This window comes from Synchiropus splendidus, chromosome 14 (genome assembly GCF_027744825.2).
Source record: "Synchiropus splendidus isolate RoL2022-P1 chromosome 14, RoL_Sspl_1.0, whole genome shotgun sequence".
NCBI classification, from domain to species: Eukaryota; Metazoa; Chordata; class Actinopteri; order Syngnathiformes; family Callionymidae; genus Synchiropus; species Synchiropus splendidus.
In genome coordinates this window covers 4,099,338-4,118,185 of record NC_071347.1, presented here as the reverse complement: position 1 = coordinate 4,118,185, position 18,848 = coordinate 4,099,338, and the positions used below count along the sequence as shown (strand labels likewise).

General features: G+C 42.0%; 1 protein-coding gene across 2 annotated transcripts in view; it reads right to left on the bottom strand.

Annotated features, from left to right (window-relative positions):
* met (MET proto-oncogene, receptor tyrosine kinase) overlaps nucleotides 1–17,427 on the bottom strand; it is a 56,084-nt gene extending 38,657 nt beyond the window's left edge. For both annotated transcript variants that reach the window (XM_053886419.1, XM_053886420.1), the window contains exons 1-2: nucleotides 17,228–17,427; nucleotides 14,160–15,374 (exon numbers count right to left, since the gene is read on the bottom strand). In XM_053886419.1, the coding sequence (XP_053742394.1) occupies nucleotides 14,160–15,368 (1,209 nt within the window). In that variant the 5' untranslated portion in view covers nucleotides 15,369–15,374; nucleotides 17,228–17,427. The remainder of the gene's footprint in view (nucleotides 1–14,159; nucleotides 15,375–17,227) is intronic.
* Nucleotides 17,428–18,848: the final 1,421 nt, after the last annotated feature.

The window sequence follows — 18,848 nt, the reverse complement described above, 5'->3', positions numbered from 1 at the left end:
TATGTAATTACGTGAACCTATTGAATAACATTAATACTGATCAACACTGTTAACATTGCAAGTTTTAAAGCAAAATCAATGACTAATAAACAACAAAAAACGCAAAGTGTATAACATAAAATTGATTTTTTTTGCCTTTTCAATGAACAACAAACAGATCAAACCTAATATAATGTAATGAAAATGTAAAAACTGTCTAGTGACTACTTGTACATCTGGGGTCCTATTGAAGCTTCCGTTGTTGACAACAGAACTCGGCTGCTCGTCCAAAACAATAAACTCGAATGTGGTGCATCGAAAAATGTCTTGTTTTAATGCTGTGGCTAATTCCGTGCCTGCACGTGTTGCAAACTGCAATTTGGTTGTCATTTACCACGATGGAGAAGTATTGCCAAATGGCTGCCATCGTGGCTGGCACGCGGTCTGTAGCAGCATGTCTGCAGCATGTCTGCACCGTCACAAGTAGTTCGATTTTTCGGAGAAATGCCTGCTTTGTTTTGTCATTTTTTTTCAGAGAGTTAAGAGTAATAACATTGCACATTGTGTATGAATATAAACAGTATCTTATAAAAGAAAAAGATGGACCAATGGATTGGTATTGTGCTAATAGAGACTGGAGCGGGACCTAAATTTTAAGTTGACGGCCAAATAAAATGTTTTATTGTTACTCTTGAAAAAGGAAATACAAGTCAAAATGGAATGTGATATCAATAATTTAGAGCCTAACTTGAGATAAAAACCTCCCGCATCAATCTGCATTCAATTGTTTTCTGATTTATTTATGATCTCGGCTTGATAGAAAACAGCTATCAACTTGAAACACCATAATATTTGTAGGTCAGATGATTACATAGTTAGTTGTCATTTATTAGTCACATTTTTTTCTCTTGCTGCTCTAACTTAGAACCATCTATCTTGAACAAACAGTGGCAGTTCTCCAAACACATGAGCATGAAGTATGAACACATGAGTGTGTTTGCAACAGTAGCAGCCAGATAAATGCAGCTTGTTGGCACAGCCAGTGACCGCATGGTGTGAATCAGGGTTTTCATGAAGAACAGTCGCTGACTGACTGTAACAGCACTTCTTACACACTCTGGCAATGAACAGATAATTCGGTAAACGCTCTGAAAACATGCTTGAATAATGTCCATGCCACAGAGTGTCGTGACAGCAGGCAGGTGGCCAACATTTGTGCCACTGTCCTCAGGGTGACAGGGAGGATGCTTCACTGTGAGGCTTTATTCAGTCTGCACTGTCGACATCTGGATTTCACTATCTTCTTGCACACAAAGATTCAGCTAAAAACTCTGCAGAGACTGTTTTTCCCGTAACTCATTCCTTCAGCACTTAAACGCCCATCTGCACACCAGAGCGATAATCGAGGCGAAGTGCTCACCGCGCAATTTTAGCAGTCCATCTGAATATCTTATTTTTAATAATTTCAACATAAGCATTTCAGTATCCAGACATATTTTTGCCTACAAATCCAACTTGATTGTCATTTTTTCCTGTGGTACTTTATTATTTTCATGTATCTTTCAAGCTCATTTTTTTTTCATAAAATTTAGAACAAAATCGTGAAGTATTTAACATCCCAAAATGTAACACATGGAAAATGAGAGGAAAATTGCTGAACCAATTCAACACGATGATGACAAGTATCATGAAGATGAATGAGGTAGAGTGAACAAACTAATACCAAGGAATCTCCGTGGACATCTGCCACAGAGCCTGTGTGACCAAACCCATCTGCAGCAGATTGATGGAGAAGCCAAATGTTTATAGTCAAACACCTTGTGGGGTTTGTGGGAAGCTAGTGATCATTGCAGGTGTCAAAGTTTGCCTTCTTCCACCCGTTATGTTCCGATCAGGAAAGGTGTGGATGTGATGAAAGAATGCAGGGACAATAGCTGCAGTGTCTCGTGGACCCATCAGATAACTTCTCATTTGTCCTCCATTGTTTGCCAGCACAACATCCTGATAGGCGTCACACAAGACTACAGACAAAGGGAGCCAGAGGTGAGTTCACTCTTTATTTGCCTTCATTACCAGTGCACACATTCAGGTGCAATCCTGAGTTTGCCTTGAGTTTGGATTACTGACAGAGTAGAATGGAGAGGCTTATACATCATGGTGTCAAGCGTCTGCTTCAGTTTAAAATCAAGACTGTTTAGGTGGCTACTCTGTGACGACCAAGGTAACACCTGACTGTCACTTCAAGGGCAGACCAGGTTCTCAGGTTCAGATTGAAAAAGAATTTTCAAAAGTTACGCAATGTAACCCCAAATAACCCAGTGGGAACAAGAAGTAGTAGAATGGTCCAGGTTTCATGTGTCAAGAGTTTCAGAATGCTACACTCTACACTAAAAATAAGTTAACTATCACTGATATATATATAATACCATACGATTTTTAATACATCTAAAGAAGTGGTAATGCAACTGAGGTAGAGGACTGTTACTGGTGGTGATACAAATCTCCTGATGTTGAAGTGGTGATGTTGTCTCTGCATTTCAAGCCACCATTTTATAGGTCAAGTGCTTTTATTGTGGCTTTTGAAGGGATTTTAAATACATGTAAGTGACTACTGACATTTTTTAATTACACGGTTACACTTAAACCGCAGACATTCTCCATTTTAAGACCACAGTTGAGTAGTTAAAAGAACAAATACCACGAGCGATTAGGCAAATCACCATGCAACCTCAGATATGTAGATCATTTACTGCTGCAGCAAACATCCAGAAGAGCTTCAAGGAGCTGCACTGGATCCCCCTTAGGTTAAAGGACCAAAAGGCAAGGAAATGAAAGTGATCAAGGGTCGAGGTGAGGGAGGCTGAAATGAGATTAAATTTGATGCTTGGTCTAGTGAGACGACAGATAAGCATCCGCATACCTCGCCTCAGCCACGAGCAGGATGTCACCATGTGGTGGAGGGAAGCGCAGAAGGCATGCAGCTGATTAGAAAATAGCTCCTGGGTCTCCACTCAGAGCTCAGCCAAGCACGTCTTTTCCATATTTGACACTAAACACTTGTTTAGTGCATGCAAGTGTGATGCCCTCTGGGTGTGTTGGCAAGCGTCAAATCAAGAGGCAAGTCTGTCAGCAGGACTGCATTTGGAAAAGGCGCCAAACAAGTGCAGGAGCTGAGTTTGGGTAAATGTCAGCTCACCAAACACCATTAATAGCACGACTCCACTTTCATTCCATGGACTCAATTCCACCCACGGGCACCATTGAAATCTTGGAGTCCTCCTGATGCTGCGAGCACCACTGGGTTTGTTCCATGGATCTTCAAAGGTCTCTGTCAACAACTCTGTACCAGACAATAGAATTAGGGACCCTTAGTCTTAATGGATGGTGGTTTATTCTGGTTTTTCTTTCAGTGATCATCTGACCTGTCCATGTGACATCATTGGAATGTTAACAGCTACAACTTTTATGTAATACGATAATAAATCACTAACAATGGGGATAAGGATAGCCAGCAGATATGTTCCAACATATCCATAGATACAAGGGCTTGCTGACAAAAAAGTCAATCAAAATTGCATACAGAGTTTTTGCCCAGTCATAGACGCAATGCCTTCCTTAGAGATGCACAGAGCTTAAAATGAGGTTGAAGAGGTGAAAACATCTGAGATCGATCTAGTACAGAGAACTTCTCCCTGAAGGTTCCAGCACAAGTAAACCAGTAAGACGAGTCAACTTTTCTGGGTCTGTGCAAAATGACCCAGACAACGGCCCACCATACTGATAGTCACTTCATCAAAGTTACCTGAATGTAACTTCAGTTCTAGGAATACGTGCAAAACCCTCTAACTGTTCGTCCAGCAGGCCCTGTATTTCTGCGGCTTAGTTCAAAAAGAGACAAACAGCGGCATTGTCACACATTACATCTGCTACATTATGCGAAGTCTACCAACCAAATAGATTTGGTATTTAGATTAGCAGATTGTCAGAATACTGTGAATGACAGGAAACAGATAATGGAGAGAACCAGGGCAGTGATGTGTCTGAAGGGAATTGTGTTTGATTTTACAACCTTCATGGAGAATCCTACCAACCAGAGGAGACAGACAACAACAGTGTCAGTCTATTCAATAAAGAGGCTCCAACGTTCTTATCAGTCAGAATATAACAGTACTCAGTCAGTGGCAGCTGGTGGTAATTTCCCACATACCTTATTGGCAGGCGGCTTGAAGGCACTGGCAGTTAGCTTATTTACTAGTTCATACTATATCTTGGGCACATTGATAAGAAGTGCATACAAAAGGATTTGCGCACACACGTTTGGCTCTGCTGCAAAACAAGAGGCTGAACTCTCAATGAATCATTAACCATCTGATTTGGAAAACCTGACTTTAAGTGGATGTGAACTCATGTGGAAAATCAGGAGGAAATGCCTGCAGACATGTTCAAGTGGTGTGCTGATGTAAAGTTGTGGTATTGCTAGAGATACACGGATGTCAGAGAAAAGAAATCACATAGCAACGGTGGTAATCTTTATGACAAATCAGCGGTCCTCTGACTGTACATGGGTTAGAGGGAAATCTTCTTATGTGAGCAAAATGCGGATGGATGTGGGCAATGATCTTTCCTGCTCTGGCAAAGAGGGCCTGTTAAGACACACTTTCAGGACATGCACTAGTGCACGGCTGCCAGGTTACACAAGAAATAGTTCAGAACAATATGGCCATTTGATCTCTCATGGCAATAACATTAGGAAAGTGGACTCTTGCATCCTAAACTGACGCAAGTGTAGGATGCCATTACATTGCATGTTGATGTATAGACATTCCTGTGTAGCGTCTCAGGAGGGGGGGTGTAGATCGCAACAGGGAAGGGGGCACAGGGAGCATCGTGTGCAGAGGGCAGAAGCACAAGGCGCAATGTTCTGAAGCTCTCTTCACTCAATTGTACTGTAAGTCAATTGCTGGGAAGTCACCATGACTGAAGGGCACAGTTGTTTGAGGGGCTTTAAATAGCATTTAACACATCGTCTAGCATAGAAATGAAAGGTGCGCCATCCTAACCTCAACTGGCTTTTTTTTTTTTTTTTTACGAGATGCGCTGGCCAGACGCAGAAGGCATAAGGCTCTTCAACTGAAAGCACAACGTGTCAACATGCAACGCTGCCTTTAGCGTCAGTAAAGGACCCACAAGTCCACTTTCCTGACGTCAATATATTTTGCAATATGACTGCGGATGGGTTGCCTTGACTGGCGTAGTGGACTACGTTATACAGAGATAAATAAAAAAAAAAAGCTTTTGTTTATTATTTGTCAACATTATCAGTATCAAAGTCAACAAATAACATAGAATGTGTTCAAAACTTAAAGGAAAAAATACCTTTTCCCACAAGAGTGTATAAAAATCTGTACTTCAAGTGTGAGTATGTCTGGAAATACTTTATTGTGGGGCTATTAATCTCAAATTACCATTTTAAATAGTATCAACACTGTGATTCACTCTGTTGCAGCAAGGCTGCCAAAAATGAATTTGAGCTGTTGTAAGACAACAAAACGAAAAGAAACATTATCTGTCACGAAGTCAAAACATGAGTTTTGTTATCAAACCTGATGGAGGCCAATAACAGGACTGGACAAGAACAAGGCGTTTGCTATGTTTTGATGACTCCCGTATCTCGGGATGCACGTCTGTGTACTGAACGCAGCTCGGTGATGGCAGTCACAGGTTCAGGCATGCGGTTTCACCAAAGTAAAAAACACATTTTGCCTCGTAAATCACCTGTGACGTAGCACAGTCCACAATCGAATAGGTTTCTGTTTCTATCATGACTGATACATATTTGACAATGACCTTAAAGAAAATTTAGTTATGAGGTGCAACACTGATGCATCCGTATAGTGAACAGTCATTTCAAGAATCTTCCCTGTGACACCTTTCAGACAAATTACCAGAAATTCAGAATCAGCGACTGTCCACGGGGAAGACCCCTGTCTTCACACAGATCAGTTGAATAGACAGTGCTATTTATTTATTTATTTTATGTCACGTCTTTAAGTGTCGTGTAAACTAGCTTAGACCAGCCAAAGGATGGTCACCACCTACAGTTTCCTGCATCATGGCTGCTCTGGCTTGTCCTGTACACCACACCTGGTTTCATCAGAGTGTTTAGGTGAACAAACACCACCTTGGTGATGGCATGAAGCAGGCTCGGGCATGCAAGGATCCATACCGTGACATTCACAGCCAGAGCAAGAGAGTATCTATGAAAATCACATGCCTGCCGCACAGGAAACTATACTTTTAAATACCATCATTAGTTTTTGCCAGTCATCTCTGGAAGACAGTTGATGCCCTAGAGAAAACAGATTCCACAGTACAGTGCAACCATCCATCAAGATTCCCAAAAGGCTCAGACGCAGTATGATTAGTGAGATTTTTTTTTTCTTCTTTCAATTCTCACCTATGGTACGAACCTAAACAGCTTCTCTTTTTGTTGCCAAGTTCCACGTCCCATCTGACTCACCATCATTATATTCATTACCCCATCTGCAATGATGCACGAGGTCTGTCCGACACATCCTATCTGCGTATTATAGCTCAGGATTTCACTTCTTCTTTTGGAAATATTTACAACTACTTCTCTGAACTGATCCAAAACTTTGCTCAGATGGAATTTCCTTTTTGACACGGGACAAGAGCCACAAGCTTTTCCTTGGCTGGGACACTGAGACGCATCCTGATGTTGAACACATCGAATCTTTGGTGGTTTTTATAAATAAAGATGTTTAAAGCTACTTCACAGCCATTCAGTGAGTTGCTGTCAGACATAATAAAAGCCAGTTTCATCGCGACTCAAGCAACTCAGCCTCAATGACAAAAACACATGCTCAAAAGTGGTTTAAGTGACACATCAGCAGCGCTTATTCACGTTGAGTCTTACAATTTTGACAAAGTACGACATTGTTTGATGTGATTCAGAGGTGGCGGTGAGGTGTGGAAAACGTTGGAGGTAAAATACGCTGTCATCAAGACCTGTTCTGTCTAAAAGTAGGCTGTCCCATTTTCAGCCCAAGGTGTCCCCAGGACTGCCAGATAAATGCATGTAAGGAGAGAACATACATGCAAACGTGAGCCCACAGTTCCCGACTTTCCTGTCTTCAATAATCTTGGTGATGCTAGCCAGGTTCACAATTACATCCAGACCTCAATTTTGTTTTACCGCTCACCTGTTTTGTTTTCAACTTCTGTTTGACTTCACCGTGTAAGATGTTGGAATACAATTTAAAAACAAAAAGAGCCTTCAATGGACGCACTGAGTCTGTTATCGGCGTACATCTTATGCAGCTTATCTTAGAAGAGTGTTGCAAGGTTGGGCCTGCATAGACGACACTCAGTCAAGAACAACCCACACATCGTGCTTGTGCACCAGATTTTTTTTCTACCTCAATTTATCACCTTGAACTGATTCTGCCAAGCACTGTTTTTCTTAAAGAAGGAGGTGTCCTGCTACAGAGGAGGGAAAATGCCTCTTTAAAGTGGCAAAGAAGTGCCCCGGATGTCTCCTCTCCTCCACAAATATTGCCATCGCTGGATAAAGGTCTCTACGGGTTCCAGCTACTCGTCCACGTCCTGCTACTTGTGGAGTACTTTTCCAAATCTAGTATATTCAAACCAACAAGTAAATTAAAATGCCTGCCACTCAAACAGAACTGGAATTATATTACACAAACTACAATCAATCAGGTTCAGGATTCGATTTAAAAGCAATCAGCGTTCGGAGGGTTTTCTCCAATCAATGCTAATCCTGTGAGAAGTTTGACCTCAGACATTCTTTATTATTTTCCGTGGCTATTCCATCTCCCTTCGGAGACTAATGGGAAGAGTCCCAGGCGTGTTGGGAACACTACATTACCCAGCAAATGGACTAGTCGCTTCTTTTAAAAGCCATATTGTCAAGCCACAGCACATTCTGGTGGCTGGACAAATTGTTCTAAGAGCTTTTTTTGACATGCGTGTATTCCTATAAGAGGGAGGAGCTACTGGCAGCATTGGATTGGATTAGTCTGAAGTTGCAGTGTGTTGTCCAGTGGAGAGTAATCACATAACCTCACCACTGTAAACCCTCACTCTAAACAACTTTCCCATCAATGTTTGTCAGGCTTAAGTCTCGACTCAAACAAATACCTGTACAGGCAAACAATATTGATCACTGTTTGCCCACGCACATGATATTTGAGTCATGTTACCGCCTGACAAACATGCCTGTCCTATTAATAAAAATCGGAATATTTCAGCATGCTGCCAAAGCTAGCGTTGAACTCTCTCAGTTTGTCTTGGTTCAAGGGTTTAGTTTTAAATGTGTGCACTAATCTAACAAGATTAAAGTCAAGGCTGTTTTTAAAGGGTTGACATAGCACTGGCATTAAATCAGCAAAACGGTATACAACCCTTACAATACCAACATGAGCTGCCTTACTCTGTCACTTAAACACCCTTAACAAAACCATGACATCATTGATCAAGCTGAGCCGCCAGTACTGCAGAGAAGAACACTAGACAACCTCCACTTGAGAACTTCAAAACACATCTCAACTCTTGGACTCCAACCCAAAACATCATCCAGCTGGAAGATGCTCAAATGCCCAAAATAGCACGGCTGTGTGCTGAAGCATGCCTGTTGAACGTGGATTTTGTTTTCAAGTGTTTACGACGCTTCTTATCGCAGCAGTAGAAACCCTGTCTGCCATATGCCACTGAACAAGTCGTAAATTTCAGGAAGATAACAAGAACCTACTCAGAAGCATCAGTTCGGATTGTAAGCCCAGCAGCTGGAGATTGGACAACACAAGTTGCAAATCCAGCAATAAAGGACAAACTGTCAAACGACATTTGAGATAAAAGCTTATTTGGCTACAAAAACAATGACCTGAATCTTTTGCGCATCAAAACAATCAAAGACATCAAATGGAATGAATAGCTATCAAACTTTATGTATGTTGTTCTCTGACATTACCGAATCGACTGTTCAAAAATATAAATATATCTTTGTATCCATAATACCTTCAGACAAACAAGGAATCTGGCTTTTTTGCTGTCTTACCTATGGCTGAAAATTGACTAAAAATTAGTTAACTTGTGATTAATGACAAATTAACCACACATTCTGTATCTGTTCTGTTCATGTAACATAGTGGCATCAACACAAGAGTGGCTAATAATGCTTTCCTCATGCAAACATACAGCAACCCAACAGAGGCACTGAATGCTCAACAACATGCTGAAAGCATAATAAATAGTCACTCTGGTGTTGATAACATCTTCCTTGAAGGTACAAGGAATTCTAAATGTGCGTTAACTCATCTTTAGTGCACTGCAAACCAAAAACAAACCAAGCAGGTAGTACGTCACTCGATCCGGGTGTTCAATCGTTTCTTATGTGGCTTGGGGTATTTCATGTCAATTGATACTATAGATATGGAAGAGATGCTGTAAAGGCTGTTAAAAAGTAGTACCGTCTAACTTGGTACTCCGTAAAAAACACAAATGTCTATGTTCTGGTACAAACTACAGGCTGTTCCCACATACGTTCAGGCATTTTATGAATTGATATCCGGCAATGCAGAGGTAAATTCAGATCAATTCAGCCCTATACTGTATGTAACACTTGTTAGTAATGTGTGGCTCCTACTCTTTTGTGTGTACCTCATCTCAAGGCAACTTTTCTCAACGTGAGGGTCAGGACCCAAAAGTGACTGACCCTTTTCAGGGACAAAAATGATTATTATGAAACCTCATTCTTATTATTTTCATATAAATTTCACCTAAAAAATGTTACATTTTCAACCATGACTTTGAACACACTGACATAAATGAGTGACGGTGGGTCCCAATGAAAAACAGTACTCTAAGGCGCCACAAAATAGAGCTCTAAATTACACATTAGCAGAAAACATAAATCAATTTTAATATCTGTATCGTAGTACCTGTAACCGCAATTCTGTATTTTCTTCATTGCTTGTTAACAATCACTAACTCAGAGCTTTGATTTAACACTGTGACATGATGCAGTATATGTGTTCAACAGGCTCATCGGAAATAAAGCAAAACAAAAAAACTACTTGTGCACCACTATTGAATTCTCTGTTCTTCTTAAAGACAGAGGATGCAGCCAGTACTGGCAACAAAAGCGCACATTTAAGGCTGCAAAATTATGATGATCTTTTTTATTTAACAGCAACATAAAATTATACCCCGCAGGAACTTTTCGGAGTTCCAAGATGCTTCTCCACCTCAGGCAAAAACAAGGTCATGACTTTCACATTCATCAAATTGACTTACGGGGAAAGAATGTCTTATATTGGAACAATAAAGAGCGAGTGTCTCTCTTTTTGGTGGAGGTTCTGCTCGCTCTATATCACCTCTGTGCTACTCAGAACCGACCTTGATGTTGGTCTGCATGTAACCAGTTGATTTCTGCTATGATCCCGTGCAAGAGTTTAACTTCACTGAGGACTGTATTATATTGAAAAAGTTGAAGCACACAAAACTACACCATCCACATAAGGATGCTTTTTTCATTTAGGATTGGACTGTTAAACCCAGGACTGAAATCGCATACTTCCCCCCCAAATGCATCGCTGGGCAAGTATTAGGGTCGTGAAACACTGTACCAATTGGGCTCTCTTGGGTGGTGGGCTCATACAGTATCAATAAAACATTGAACACTTCTAAAGCGACAGAATCTAAAGCAACATTTCATTACAGCAACATCTGAATCCTTATAAAGGTTGTGTTGATTGACTGAAAATGTTTGTGTGCAGTTACAGTATTTTGTTCGGTGAAGTAGCTTCTCTACCACCAAATATGTATAGTACATGAAGAAAATGGAACCTTTTAAATATTGTGCTCCAACAAGTGAAGTAAGACACAACATTTCCATCAATATCAGCACTTCTAGTCAAATTCTTTGAAGCCCAGCCTTCATTTGTTTAAGAAATTTTTAATGGTTATAAAAACATTGGGGTAAACTTGGGCAACACTATGGTCAGGTTTTCAACTTTGATACCTATAATTTCACCTGTAGCACCAAATCAAACAATAAAAATGAAATTGTTCATGCAGCTCATGATGTGTGGCGCTACAGATGCATTTTCCCACAGCGGCTGCTAACAGGTGGGGGCGACGCAGGCGGAGGGGGGTTAGTTCGTCAGAGTAGATCGAGGGATCATCTTCCGCTCAGCTGCCGACGGGCCGTTATCCTCCAGCCATTCATCACGGATCGCTGAGGGTCAGATATGTGTTGCTTGCCCCCCAGGATCTAAGTCCCACCACGTCTATCACTCCTCACTTTCCCTCATTTCTTTCTAGCCCTGTGCGCATTTCAAACATCTGGAGACCAACAATCAAGAGGCAAGCTTTGGTGCGGCTTCTGCACCGACTTGTCATGATACAGCTAACCTGCGTCATTTCATTTTATCCTCCTGCCCACGTCTGTCATGGTCATGTGGTTGGCATTATCATACCAAAGGGCTGAAAGGTTAAGGGCATCTCTCGCATCGCCTCAACATGTCTGAACTCACAGATGCAAAAACTCAGGCCAATTCAAGCCCCTAAGAAAGCATCAACTAGATGCAAATAAAACCAGGTCAGGTCGGTACCAAAATACACTCGGCGGCGTAACATGCACCTGCAGTGCGAGTTTGTTTTCACCAGTTTTAGCACGTTGCATTCAAAAGAGCAGCAAAACAAACCCAATGGGAACACAGCTCCCAGTCAAATACACACCTATTGTTGGAACAAAAGCTTCTATTAGAGGTCAATCCGCTAACTGAAGAGTCATTTAAACTTGCTCGATACATCCAGAAGCCAATGGTAGTTTATTGGCAGGGTAGGCCGCGGTGTTTAGTAAGGATTTTGAGACAGGGTCTCCCAATGTCTGTTGATGGGGAGGATGGTGCAACCACAATGGCAAAGGAACAGGTCCACAAAGGCATGAGAATTGGAAAAATCTGATCTAATTCAGTGAAATTACCATGGAGAAAGTCCCTTTCAATGGAAACCAGTATGATGGCAGTATGATTACGGCACTAAACAGGCACTAATGATGTTAAATTTAGGGCGTCCTTGTGAAAAACACGGGGCGCCCTGTGGTTCAAATTTGATGTGGCTCCAGCGAATAGCCTGGCTGCGGTTCATTCCATGTCATCACTGATCTAGTCAACTTTCAAAAGTTTGTGTTTACAAAATCTCTCACATCATCTAAATTACTGCTGACGGCGCGTGGGGTTTTCCTCACATCAAACCCAGGAAGCTTTTGTCGAACGATGATCTCATTTGTAAAATCTTTTGTTTCCAGCCGTCCTGTCACTGGTTTGATCTCTGACGCAACGTTGAAAAAAAATCATCAGGTGGATTGAAGTTAGAAGTCAGGTTGCTTTACCTTCTACGGTCTCAAATTTTCTAGCATTTTATTATCTAAAAATATGCGACTGTGCAAAGAAAACAGCATCACTCCACCAAATATGGACCTGAAGAACCTTAACTCACAGCCTGCCGTCTGCACTTTAACCTCAAAGTCAATGCTTCATTTACTCCGTTTATCTGCTCAAGAGAGAACAACACACATCTGAAAGTTTATGAGCGACTTCAAGGAAACAGAGAATCATCCCAGCTACAGTATATGGACGCAGTGGATTTGCACTACAAACTGCCTGGGGTCAGTGGTGCCACTTAGGGGCAGGTCATGCTCCAGTGTCTTGCTAAAGGACACTTAGACACACACTGGCCTGAAGCTAGACACCAGTCATGTTCACACAAAAGTCCTGCATCACTAGTAGATAGAATCGTACATGTGACCGATCAAGGGTTTCAGGTCTGAACAGCTTTCATTCCTCAAATAGGGTCTGGCTTTACAATTTGGCTATAACGTTGGACAAGTTGTGGGAGTGAACATATATTAATCTAAAAAAAATCTAAAAATTAGGCGTAAATATAAGACAATATTATGATCACACTTTCATCAGGCAGCAATTTAAAGGCCAACGACAGTGGAAAATTTCTATGGCCATGTCTCAGAGAGGCTCAGCCTTTTTCCTGATGGGAGCAGCTGAAACTCAGAATATAAAGGTTGCTGCTCAAGAGGACACATTGAGAGTGGCAACACCAAACGTCTTTTGCAATGAGGCCCACTGAGGCCGCTTTTGGAACATGTGTAAAATGCAGTATTAGAATTATTAATATTATAGACTTTTCATCTCAGAAAAACACAAATGACCGTGAACATTTTTATATATATGCTGTACAAAAGAACCTTGTTTAGATCATGTTTAATATTGATATTTCTAACATGGATAAAAAATAAACTGGGATTAATGCCATATATATAGACTTACACAGCTGCTCCCATACATATTGCTCTTTAATTAATCCACTTAACATTTATTGTAGAAGATTATGTTGAGAGCAAAAATTAATTTCCAGGGTAAACACAGATGAAGAGATGAGATATGTTGACTGCCGTTTTTTTTCCACCAGTTTATTTACCTTCACCTACAATAGACGCTAACAGAGAGTTTGGATCAGTTGCTATTGTTTAAAGTCCGGGTTCAATTCCACTGCCATTAAGACTACATTCAATGTGTGTTATTGTTGGAAAGGAAAACAAGCAAACTATCAACATATTATTTTAAGAATATCATTTATATAAATAATATACACATTTTTTATATTTTGGTGTCACTCTCCTCCAGTAAACTCACTTGACTCGCAAATGAATTTGTACTTATCCTTGACTTACTGATGACATTATACTCAGCAGGTATATAGACACAAAATCTTTTCTCAAGACAAGCTTTAGAGACTAGCTGAGAGAAAAGGAAATGCTGTTCATGGAGTTGAACCAGCAACCTCAAGGTGCCACCAAAGCTGAAAAGCTACCTACTACACTGTCTACAGCAATAAACTTGAATAGAACTCCTCAAAGAGTTAATCTTTTAAGGATAGCCTCCAAATCTAGTCCAAGCTGTAACTACAAATCATCCAAGACGCATCGGTCAGCCCTCTGTGGAAAGCTGAAGTCTCAAAAGTATCCGTTTCAGTTATTTGAAATGACTCACAGCAGTTCTGCAATAAGTTCTGCAGACGTGCTGAACGCCACCTCATCCATGACAGCACAGTGTTCTTACCAAGTTGTAGCAGGCCTTGTTGTTAGACCCCGTGAAGTGATATGGATCCACGGTGTTGCATTTCTCCATGTACAAGTTGAACATCTTGTTGATGAGTTTCAGTGACATGATGCAGACTGCTGAGTTGGCGGTGGGCTCAGGCGAGTTGTGCTTTCCTCGAGCGAAGGCAGCGAAGAGAACGTCATCTCCCTCCTCAACAGCCAGCTGCTTCTGCAGTTCCACGTCGCTGCCCATCTTGGTGACATGAGCGGCCTGGAGGATGTTGAAGACCTTCATGTCTTCGGTCGTCCGCCGGCGCCGGCGGTCGGTGCTAATGCACTCCAGAGGCATTTCGACGTAACGGCGGATCACTAGATCTGAAGCGCACATGCGTACGATGCGAGTGTGGTAGGCCTGAGAGTCCTGGCTCACCCGCTGCACCGTCAGGAAGTAGGTGAAGGGACCACTGCGAAAGGAGTAGACATATTTCAGGTAGTAGTTTCCACGTAAAGACGGAATCAAGTCCATGTACGAGAGGTTGGAGAAGAACGTGAAGCCATTTTGGCTCGTCTTCATCTTTCTCAGGGAAATAGTGTGGGGTCGTGTTCCACCGCCTGGAAAGGTGCTGTGGCCCGGAATCTCAGAGTTTCCGACGAAAAACTGAATGACGTTGCTTTCAACATTTAGCACCTGAGAACCCGAGGGGCTGACCACCACATCTGAATCCAGAGGCTGACCATCCCCTGGCTGGACTTTGTCCGCAAAGCAGTAGACCTGTTCATCTAACTGTTTGGAACTGATATCATCGTCCAGAACATGTCGGCGGCAAACGCCATTGTCTGCTGAGCCGCAGCTGTACAGACCCTTGTCATAAATGTTCTCCACCACCAGAGCAATGTTGTGGTTGTCCACGCTTGTCCTGCTGTCAGTGCCGTTTGCTGTCCTGCCACAAGTCTGGTTCGCTAACAGTGGGCCCGTGTGGTACTCAGACACCTTCTTCAGATCCGCGGCCAAGGCGTAGATTCGATTCACAGCTCCAACGTAGATAATCCCGTCCAGGGTTACCACGTTTTGTATGGGAAAGTCGGCAGTGAAAGTGGGTAGGTCATAGTGGGCTGACTTGTTGAGCTTGGAACTCTCTGATGACTTGTCACACTGGCCTTGCACACTGGAGAAGAGAGTCCAGCACAGGGTGACGACGTGGAGGGCTTCCAGGAAGTGGGGATTCATCCTGTTCTAGAAATGAAAGACACGAGAAGGTGAGGCAAACCTGCTGGGAAACAAGCTGCTAAAAATACCAGTGGATAGATTGCCTTGTATTGTCTGCTGCATGAATGAGTGGAAAATGAGCTGAATTGGGTCAAGTGAAGGAAAACAATGAGAGTTGCAAGTGGAAGGCTGGAGTCAGTGTGGTGGCCTGTTTCTCCACTGACGGTGAGGTTCACATCAGTTGCCAAATCAGCACTACTTCTGATTCAAACCAGCAGACGCGGATACACACTACTCTGGAGTTCAGTTCCGAAATGACCACAGCAAAAGGCAAAGCAGTGAATCAGCCAGGGAGCAGCTTTGGCCGCACAACCACCAGCCTAAGTTTAGACAGCAAGCGCCCAGGGGAGCGGAGATAAACTCAATTATTACAAAAGAGGTGGGAGGGAAGACGCAGCAGGGTCTGTCCAGCGAAATGACAAATAACCCCAGCAAGTAAATTGCAGCCTGCTGGGTGACGCGTTTTAGTGGAGGGGAGCGAGAGCAGAGGGAGGAGGCAGTGCCAGAGAATTTGCTAAATGTGCATTTGCATGTTGCGGTGCTGGAAGTGGTGAGAACACTATCCTTCAGGAGTAAACCACAAACAGGTCAATAACATCCAGTGGGGATACTTTGGTTTTATATTTAAAGCACCTGAACTCCACAAACATGTTTACGAGTCAGAGTTGCAGACAGGGTTTCGACCCCCCCTCACTTCTTTAGGGTAACAGAGACTGACAGAGTGCTTTTTCAATCTGTAGGAGGGATGAAGGTATAATCTGATTCCCTCCATTCATAGTTTGTTTCATGACACTGCTGGTGTCAGAATTCCAAGATGGACTTGAGAGAATAAGGGTGCAACAGTAACATCCAGCAGCATCAATGACACACTTGCATCTCAATATCACACTGGTTTGTACAGACCTGCACTGCGGTTGGTAGTAGAGTTAGTAAAGCTGTTATAAGAACATAACAAACCTTTAAATGGATGGTGCTTATATGGATTTGTAGTTAAACTTTATTGGCCACCTTAAAAGTATAATCATTTTATTTGTTGAGCTGCAAAAACGTTTGATTTGTCAAGGTGATACAGTGAAGTTTTGGGTGTTAATAATGACCATTAATTCATCAACAAAACACACAGCAAAAAGGGTCAACTGCCTTATAAAAAACAATTCCAGCAGCTGGAGGATGAATCAAAGTTAAGCAGATGCACAAAACAATTGCTTTAGCTCTTTGAAACAGTTGGAAAAGATGTGATGTTCCTTTAGATTTCAACAAAGTCCAATAGCCAAAGTTTGGAGGACTTGTGTACTCATGGCTGCACAGCTTTCTGCACTTGACGGATTTACGGTCAACTCATTTTAGGCGTATTTGACAGTAAACACCAGTCGGAAACGGCGTCACCCGTCCAAATACCATCACTAGCCAGTGCTGAAAAACGAACCATGCAAATATGGGCAGAAATGACAGGTGCTTGGAAAAACATCAGAAGCACTTTGAAAAACGTCCCGACACAAACCAGACACTATTTCGTTGTAATTAGGAGTGGAGCGCTAAAGACACGCGTCAGAGGGGACGGGAAGCGCACCTGCAGCTCTTTCTTTTTCATTGCTTAAGGACGACAATGGACGGTGTGGAGCTGAGAAACGCGTTCAATGAGAGAGGAAAGTGACTCACGAGCGAGCCGTCACACAAACAAACACGTGGAAGTTGCTAAATCATAGCTGCGAGCCTGAAACAACACTTCAAGCAACTCCAGCTGTAGCTTTGCGTCATCTCTTCGACTCCACAGTCTAAATTCAAGTATTCAAAAGTAGCAGAGTGATGATAAAACTCACCTGTTTGTGATCTAAGTTCCTGTAGATCAAATCATATTCCGCTGGATTTAACTTCGCTGTCAAACCACACGAGATGCTTTCGTTGTGTCTATGAAACTAAGAGTTGTGGAAAAAGAAAACAATGAAGGATAAGTTTTAACTTTGACTTCTGTCCGGGAGTCGCTGAGTTTCGTCCGCGCAGAGAAGTCCGAGCTGCGAGACTCACAGACTGGCTGACTGCATCCAGCGCGATGCTGCTGCTGCCACTCAGGGCTAAGCCCCGCCCCCTCCCCGCTCCAGACACAAGGACTCTTTCAGGTGTGGCGTTCAGGTGACACATCTGAGGATCCTGGTGGATACATGGTTGTTATTACTCCTTCTATTTAATGTCAGATTAAAAAGGTGGCATATACAGTACGATGATCTAGTCTAATACAAGTTGATACAGCACACAGCAAGTTTTAATTAATAATTTCATCAAGGAAATATTTACTGTACAAAGTTTCAAGAAGCAACACACATGCTTATTTACCTAGAACTAGTACAAATGGCTTCTCAAAACACACTTGATCACTAATTCATCCAGACAGCTGATGAGGTTTCAAATAAAATAATGATAAAAATCTGTTTTTTTACCCCCTTTGATTCTTCCTCTCAGAGTAAGGTGCGTTTATTTGTATATTCTCCTTCACAGACATGGGGCTTCCTTCTGCTGAAGCAAAGAAATACATGAAAAAATTAACAAGACAGAAAGAAAGGCGTGGACTCAAATTAATAACCCTGACAGTGAATTTTGATCAATATTACTTAGCAATGGTAACATACTATACAGGTCTAATTCAATATCATATTGGTACGATAATCCTGTTATTTTCCAAGAAACAGAAGGAAAATAAAGGAATCATTTTTCTTCCATTCATGTTAATTATTAATATGTCATTACAGTCATTCACTCCAACATTAGCTCTGGTAATTTAAAAAAAAACACACAAACATTCACACATTCTTTTTCTGGTTATTCATTGATAGGGTTGCGAGGACATGAACTCATCCCAGCTACTTGGGGTGAGAGGTGGAGGACTCCCTGAGTAGGTCGCCAGGAAACTCATATAAACAAAGACCTGTCATGTAGGCTCATTCTTATTCTTACATTTTTGACATTGGAGTAGGGTGTTTAATGTGTCCTGTGGTCAGCACCAGTTATTCAAAGTAAAATGTTAGAACACAATTAGATATTTTACTATAAATCAATTAATGAGTTAAATGAGACATTTTTGCCTGGTTTTGTCTTCCATTTTTAGAAATGTATAAATAGGGTATCGCAAGCAAAAAGCTGGCGGATGTTCTCCATGCTATTATATTGTTTGCTTGACATTGGACGCTGATTAAGAATGCCGTGCTTCCATGTGAGTTCTAGTGACATCTAGTGGCTTGCTCGTGTCGCCTCTCAGTAGTTCCCTCTCAGAAGTTACACAGTGGTTACAAATAGCCTTAATACTCCTGCTGAAACCCTTGCTTCAGAGGAAGTGCAAGTGCCACTCCGTAGGTGAAAGCCAAATAAATAAACAGCGTATATGATCTGCACTTCAAAAAGGGCAGTGTAGGAGGCCCACTTCTGCCCTGCAACACCTGACCTCCCTTC